The following is an 8174-nucleotide window of genomic DNA, read 5'->3' as shown; positions in this document are numbered from 1 at the left end:
CGCAATTTAATTTTTTTATTTTTAAAACAAATTTCTACTTCAAAAATAGATTTGGAGTAAAAATTAGAAATTAAAATTTTTAACTTTTCTACTTTTGAAACAGAAATAAAAATCAAAATTTTCTCATTGTTCACTCATGTCACCGCCCATCATCCACTGGCCACCCGTGGGACGCTAGAACCTGCCACTCATTGACCGCCTACCACCAACTGCTTGCCACCAACCGCCCGCCACTAGACTTCGACCGCTCATTGTCAACCATTGGCCGTCAGATGCCAGATGCCCATCGGTTGTTGGCCGCTCATCACCAACCGCTGGATGCCGGAGGCCCATCACCAACCACTGGATGTTCACCGCCGATTGCCGCCGCTTGCCACTGGTCGTTGGATTTCAACCACCTGCCGAACTTTGACCAATGGCCACCGGCATCGACCACCACCGCCGATTGCTCGCCGCTTGCCACTAGTCGTTGGATTTCAACCACCCATCGGCCATCGACTGCTGGACTTTGGACACTAAACATCAAACTCCAGACTTCAGACGTTGAATGTCGAATGCTAGCCACCAATTGCCGAACGTCGGATGCCGAACTCCAAACATCGAAACGCCGGATGTTAGACTTCGGACTCCGGCCGCTCGCCGGACGTCGGACTCTGGTCGCCGGATGCTAGTCGTCGCCACTCCTAAAAATAGAAATTTTATTTTTTATCAAATGAATTTTTATTCCATAAATATAAATTTTAAATCATTATCAAACACATTTCTTTCTTAAACTCGTCCAATGGAATAAAATTGAAAATCAATTTTTGGCCATAAATTAATTTATGTTAAAAATTTTGTCATATGCGTCCTAACACACCAATCAAGTTGTCCTTTTGACAGGAATTGGTCAATGCGAGTCTGGGTCAAACGGGTCACTCGAGGGTCGGCCCTGATAGGCATATAATTCAACGAAGCAGATTAACCACGAACTTGGTCAACACGGAATTACATGAACGTAAAGATCAGATGGAGCTCTGTCCATCCGTTTCTGATGAAGACAGGAAGAAATTTGATGGTAATCGTGGCCTTTTTGCGCATCAGTAATCATATATTCGAAATCTTTCGATAAACGTTAAATGAAATCTCAATTATAGGTGCAAGACTGGAAAAATAAAAATAAAAATCTAGTAAGTAGAAGTCTTACCAAAAAATACAAATAGAGCCCATGGAGCTCCATTCCATGATCGCATGTTCACCCACACAACACTGGGTTTAGCAGGGTTTCCCAGGACCAGTGTCTGCTTTCCTCCTTCAGCATGTTGAAGCTGGTTTTTATCATTTGTATCTTGATTCATTTTCCTTAAGCTTTACGGATTTTCATTTTTCTTACCACTTATTTTAATTGGAGTGGAGAATTTTGGAAAGCGTCCCAATCAAAATCTTGAAACCTGCCTTCTGTTTCGAAGAAATTGGTAAAGGAGATTGCCATTCTGCCACCAAAACTTTCCGAGCAGATTTTCATACTTGATAAGATAATTATAATTACAATAAACATTTTTCCCAGAGACCATAAATTTAGGATCTTGACAACATGAGGTGGATATAACACATTTTTTTGCTTATACACCAATCCTAAAGATCCATAAAATTAATTGTAGATCCAACACCAAGTAAATCCTATTTCAGCAGGATGAACAGAAAGCTCACATTTCATCAAAATTCTTGACATTGAACAAAAATACAGTTCCCCGAGGTTCCATTTTGGACGAGGGCCCCACGGGCGATGCCAATAATCCACGGTCATCACCTGAAAGAACACCTCGTCTGGAAGAGCATTATATACACATTTTTGCAGAAGAATTCCAGTTGTATTCGGACTTCGATCGACTAATCATCGTCCGAAGCAAGCTTTTGCTTCTTCCATTTGTAAGCAGCTTCCAAGATTTTGAAATTTGTGGTCTGGGTCTCTTCAGGGAACATGTAGTCTATGTACTCCTCATACCTGAAATTCAAGAATGTTAGACAAGCTCCAAAGGGCTGTCAGAAGTGGACGGCTACAAATAGAGACCAACAAAATAGTTATGCCCTGTATCAGACACATTACACCCCAGCTTGCAGAAGCATTGGCTCAACATGCTTCTATCAATATAGACACCAGTGATTGCCCCAGGAATAGAAAAACATAGACATCAACACAAAGAACTGCATTACAACGGAAATAAAAATCCAAAACCAGAAAGAGCAGAACCCAACAGACAACTCACTGAACCTATCAGCGATGGGCATAACCAAAGTCACCAAATTTAGTACTCATTATGGGGACGTCTCACTCAGATAGACCAACAAGCATGAATCGAAATGAATAAAAAGGACAGAACTATATCAGGAGCCAGTGAGTTGACACCCAACAGACTACAGTCAAAAACCAATTAAAGAAAGATATGCTTAAAAATCAATATAAGGACATCTTCGTTGACAAGCATCAAATGTAGCAAAAAGAATAAATGAGTGACAACAGAAGTCAGTTACATACCCAGCTGGACCGTCCTCAGCCAAAATCTGCCTCCTCTTCTTCAGCTTCTTTGGCAGTTTAGGCTGGACAACGCCAACATCACCAAGTTCGCCAAAACTGCTCTCCATGTTTAACCACTCCTCCAATAGCATTGCCCTTTCTTCTTTAAGTTCAGGAGCTGTCGTTCTGAAGTAATTAATGGCTCTTTCAAAGACTCCTGATGCATGTCCAAAGAGGAAATAAGAATATATCAACACTCAAACCACAAAGGGGAAAAAACCTCAGTTAAATTTCAATTAAGCACTCACTTCTGGCATGCTGTACGCATTCCCTTTTCTGTTCCAACAGCTGTGATTGCAATTGTTCTTCTTGCAAATCTGAATTAAGGGCATCGATAGCTGTCGCCTCAAACTTAGCATAGCTGATCCACACTTTCAGGTGCTTAGTCCGATCTAATAATCTCTCATATAGCTCTCTTGTTTGTTGAAATTCACCCTCAGAAATCTCAAAATCAATGTATGCCTGTTATCAAAAGACAACTACAATTACTACCATATATTCTCCCAATTAAACAACATGCATCAACTCCGCGAGTCATTATAATTGCCTCTGCAGTCAACAAGTCAGAACCTTAGAACCCTCTAAAGCTTAATATCGTATCAAGGACAGGCCATGTAAAACCTCTATTAGTAAGAAATTGTGCCACTCAGCTATTGCACTGGCGGTCAACTAAAACAGAGAACATCAGAATAAAAGTGGACAAGATAGGACTGAAACACCACTCTACAGATTTACATAGAACATATGCTGTTTAAGTAGTTGGAAGCCTCTTAAAAAAACACGAAAACATTGACAACAATGGTAAACATGCACATCGGGCAAAATCATTGGCAAGCGCCCATTATAAGACAACAGAAAGGTCACAAGTTTTAGAGTAGAAGCCTAGGCTAACTCAATTTTATATCAAAAAATTAAGATACTGGCACAGGCTTGGAATGAATATGGTCTGAATTGTTCACGTATAGTTTTACATTTTGCATTTTGCATTTGAAATTTGATTTTTTTCTCAACATTGAACACCTTAAATTTTAGAAGTACACGGACATGTACATTAGAAAGCATTTGAAGATGTATGTGTTCATGATTCTTGCAAAATATAACAATATTTTTCCCTTTCGAGCTTAAGTCATACATATTTTGGGTAAGTAAAACAAAAGGCAGGCCTTTACCTTCCATAGCAGTTCAGGCATGTCAAGTGCAGGCTGTGCAATCGCTAATTCAAAAATGGCTCTAGCTCGGTCAGTTTCGCCTAAGGATATCTCCAATTCAGCATACTTGCTCCAAGCATAACAGTTCTCTGGAGACCACTCCAAGTATTTCTCATATAGTTTTCGGCATCGATCTATGTTGCCGAGTTGCAGCTCTATCTCGATGTATTTTTTAAATATCTGTTGATAACCAAGCACGATAAAGAAACTTGTTTAGACAACAACAGGGAGGAAAAACCAAAGGACAAGAATGACAGGAAACTAACTAGAGACTATTCTCTCTCGGTGAAAACTTTATCCAATCTATATTACCTTATCTTTAGGAGCTCTGCCAATTGCATTGCCTAGGATCTGCCTTGCACCCGTAAGACTCATTTGTCTAATCTCAAATTGAGCCGCTAAGAGCCAAATTTTGGCAAATGAAAATTTCTGGTGAGGAATCAGTTTGAGACACTCTCTGCAAGCATTCAGAATTGAATGAGAAAGCTACATCAGTAATAAGACTAGTCTTCAATGCGGGAAAGAGATGGAACAAAAAGATACAATGAATACATGGGAGTACACGCATTCAGACCCTCGTAATCATGGCTTCCATGCCACAGACGTACATATATCTGTATATGTAAGTCAAAAAGTGAGCTTTGTGTCACTTTTAGTTGCTTCTAAGAATACACTTTAATAAATCATGTCCTATTGAATTTGCACTGAAAAGGCAAATCCATTTAAGGAGTGTGTACATGAAGAAATGCACCTATCCATCACTCTCCCTCTCCATTAGGCATTAACTGTCCCCCTCACCCTCCCCTAACACATGTTCATCCACATTCCAAGTCCAGCTATAACTGCCTCTACAATATAAAACCTTCCAACTCCTATATGTTTGATTAGAGACATGGGTTTCTTTTTATCTGTATGCATGTGAATTGATTTGAGAAAAATTGTAATGTCTATCTTGCAACAAAGTGACAAAGACAAAAATCACTCTGCACATCTAGTTAAAAATTAAAAGAGATATCAGCTAAGACAAGGAGTTCACTTAGAGTTGACAGCTTAAATTGATAGTAAAAAGAAAAAAAGCATGAAAGTGTGAGAAATAGAACACATTTGACAAGAAAAATGAAGTAAGTTAAGCATAAAAAAAAAAAAAAAAAAAAAAAAACCTGAACTCTAAAAGTACCACTAAAACTTTAACCCCACCACCAAAACCTGAACTCTAAAAGCATGAAAGCACTACTGAACTCTCAAGAACACATCAACGTACCACTAAATTACTGCAAAGACAATATTGCTCGAAATTTAACCCTGCCACCAAAACTTTCAAAAATGCGGCAAAACCACTAAAACCTTTGCAAACACAATCTCCAACCATAAAGGACCCAAAAAAAACCTAAGGTCAACAACTCCCTTTTTAAAATAAAATAGATAATTACTCAGCTAGACAAGCCACTGATTCCATTTTACACTCTCATACAACTTCTTGCTAGTTATGAAGCTCACAAGAGAACATGCCATCAGTTTAGCTAGTACAAGTCCTATGTGACATCAACTCTCTCTAGACATCATATATACTATCTTGCTCACGAGTTTAGAAACAAATATAGCAATCATCTATAGCATAGCACATTTAATGAGCTACTTTATCATTCCTTAGCATAAATAGGAAAGTTAAGATAATCCAACAAATTATCCAACCTGAATATTTTGAAAGCACAAACAGGGAGGATGTGAGATAAATCCCATCCCTATCAAAAAGGCAAAAACACAACTTCCACAACACAAGCACATACATACCTGTATACATCTCGTGTACGCTCCATATCTTCAGCATCAAGCTCTTCATACAATGCATAATTAATCCTGAAACACCAATGGAAACACCATGAGGCATATTTCATCACAAGAGTAAATAAGAGCTTACACATTTCACAAATATATACCTACCACAAATAGATATAGCGTTGCCAGTACCGCTTCTCCTCAGCAGGTGGCACGTTGGCGATTGCACGCTCATAAACCTCCCTAACCCTCTCTTTATTGCCCACACTTTCTTCCAAGCGAATGTAATCGAACCATGTATCATAATTCAACGGATTCTTTTTGACCTCATCCTCATACTGAAATCTCCTCTTACCCACAATAGCATCCTCAATCCCTTCCCTATCTCCGTACTGCTTTTCAAAAGCTACAAATTTTCTATACAAATCCTCTGCCCTTCCTTTTGGAATATGATCTAACGCAAACTTATATATGCACCTCGCCCTCTCGGTCTCCTTACAGCGCTCCTCAAATTCCGCGAATGCCACAAACAACATCTCCGCTTCGTCATCATCAGCGAATTTCTCCACCGCTCTCTCATACACATGCCTAGCTCTAGCTACCTCTCCATTCTTCATTTCGAATTTCGCGTACTTAATCCAAGCACTGACCTTAGGGTGGCACTGCATGAACCTCTCGTAAATCCCCCTCCCGCGCTCAATCTCGTTGTACCGAAGCTCGAACTTAATATAAGACAACCAACCTTGCTGGTCCGGCACCCAACTCATCCACCTCTCGAAAATCTGCCTCGCTCCGGCTACATTGCCCAGCTTCTCCTCCATGTGTATATACTTATACCACAGCTGATCGACCCGGGGCAAGAGCGACACCGCGCGGTCCCACACATTCCGGGCGTGATTGATGAACTTGTTCTTCATCTCCATATCCACGTACTTCAGCCACAGGGTGTGGTTCCGGTAGTCGACCTCGAGGGCGCGCTCCCAGACGGAGCGCGCCCGGTTGAAGTCCTTCTGGGATTCCTCCCACTGGGCGTACTTCACCCACACGCTGACGTTCCATCGGACGCGGCGGATGAGGTCCTCGAACTCCTTGCGCTTCCGGAGGCGGTAGTCGCCGAGCTCGGAGGGGTCGGTGATCTTCTGCTTCGGGGGGCGGATCTCGGCCTCCTGCCGCTCCCGGGCCTCCCGGAGGATCTGCTCGGCGGTGATCTGGATCGGGGCCGGGGTCTTGTTCTTGACCCGGGTGGGACGCGGGAGCTTCACCTCCGTGTCCCGCCGGGTCAGGTACCCCAGAGTCCGGTCCGATTCCGCCATTGCTAGGGCTCGGATTTAGCGGGGGATTGAAGGAGACGCAGAGCAGAGAAACCAGAAGCTCTCTTCAAGTAGCAGGATCGGATTACGTACCGAGAAAACCCTAGAAGCTAGACGAGCATGCGCAGACGATACCAGAAGAAGAAAACAGACGAGGAAAACCACGGGACCGGGTTGGACCGGTTCCCCGGTTGGACCGGGACCGGGTGTCTAATTCTCAATATCAGGACGTCTTCACCTAGAGATGGAGGAGCGTCGGAGGCGACGGCGAGAGGGGTCGGCGGCGAGGTCGCGGGCGACGCCCGGGCGGGGGAGGGGCGGAGGCGGAGCGGAGATAGAGGCGACCGAGAGGGCCGCGGTGGAGGGCCGGAGGCGAGGCTACGATCTGCGAGGGACGGCGGCCGGCGGCGAGGCGACGGAGACAGAGCGGAGATCGGGCGAGGAGGAGGAGAAGGAGGAGGAGGCGGCGGCTAGGGTTTTCTGCGTTTCCCCGTCGCCTTACCAGTTACTGGTTCCTTTTTCAGTTTTAGGAAGAAGATCAAAAAAATAAAACTAAAAATAGAGAAGCCGGTCCGTGCGGTCCGGTTCCAGGCAGGGAACCGGGTTCATTAAGAGGAGGAGAATTTTGGGAATTTCTATTTCTCTCAATTTCCTGTTTTTTTATTCTCTAAAAAAACATAAATCTATTTAGTAACGTTAATTAATTTTTTTATTCTTCATAACAAAATGGTGACTAGGGAATAGATTTGAAATAAAAACGAAAATTTAAAAAAAAAATGGTTTCTTATTCCTAATAACAATTTTTAATAAAAGAAATTTTACAATACAAAAAAATTTATAATTCATATCAAACGCATCTCCATTATTTTTTCATTTCAATAATATAAATTTTATGTAGTTATCGAATATATTCTTTTTACTGATAAATTATTCTAAGGAATAGAAATAGAAAAAAATCATTTTTAAAAAGAAATTGTTCTCCAAAACAAAAGCATTACCAAACGAATCCTACAAATAAGTCAAAAATGGGTTTTGGCTTAAAAATATATAGACTAACGAAGATAATTCTTTCTTACCTTCCTAAGTTCGGGCCAATCTATTTATAAGCAACTTCTCGTCAGAAATTGAGTCATTATTCAAATTTCATAGAATCAGGGAAAAATAATTTTTATTTGAATTTTCAAGTTAACATTTGAGTATGATAGAGTTTCATATTTATAAAAAGCCGAAGTGCGTGCACGGGAAGATTTTGATTAAATAAACAGTAAAAAAATGGATATAGATTGACATTATGAATCGTACATTTACTGATATTTATATTTTTGA

General features: G+C 41.3%; 1 protein-coding gene across 1 annotated transcript; it reads right to left on the bottom strand.

The window, feature by feature from the left end:
* Positions 1-1473: 1473 nt before the first annotated feature.
* On the bottom strand, positions 1474-7348 carry LOC104443094 (crooked neck-like protein 1). The gene is made up of 7 exons (XM_010056451.3): positions 5704-7348; positions 5554-5619; positions 4075-4219; positions 3724-3942; positions 2803-3016; positions 2516-2711; positions 1474-1984 (listed from the first exon to the last, which is right to left on the bottom strand). The coding sequence occupies exons 1-7, from the start codon at positions 6849-6851 to the stop codon at positions 1870-1872; spliced, it is 2103 nt and encodes a 700-aa protein (XP_010054753.2). The 5' UTR covers positions 6852-7348; the 3' UTR covers positions 1474-1869.
* Positions 7349-8174: the final 826 nt, after the last annotated feature.

Source organism: Eucalyptus grandis, chromosome 4, assembly GCF_016545825.1.
Source record: "Eucalyptus grandis isolate ANBG69807.140 chromosome 4, ASM1654582v1, whole genome shotgun sequence".
Taxonomy (NCBI): Eukaryota; Viridiplantae; Streptophyta; class Magnoliopsida; order Myrtales; family Myrtaceae; genus Eucalyptus; species Eucalyptus grandis.
The sequence above is the reverse complement of the archived record's forward strand: the minus strand, read 5'-3'. Positions and strand labels throughout refer to the sequence as shown.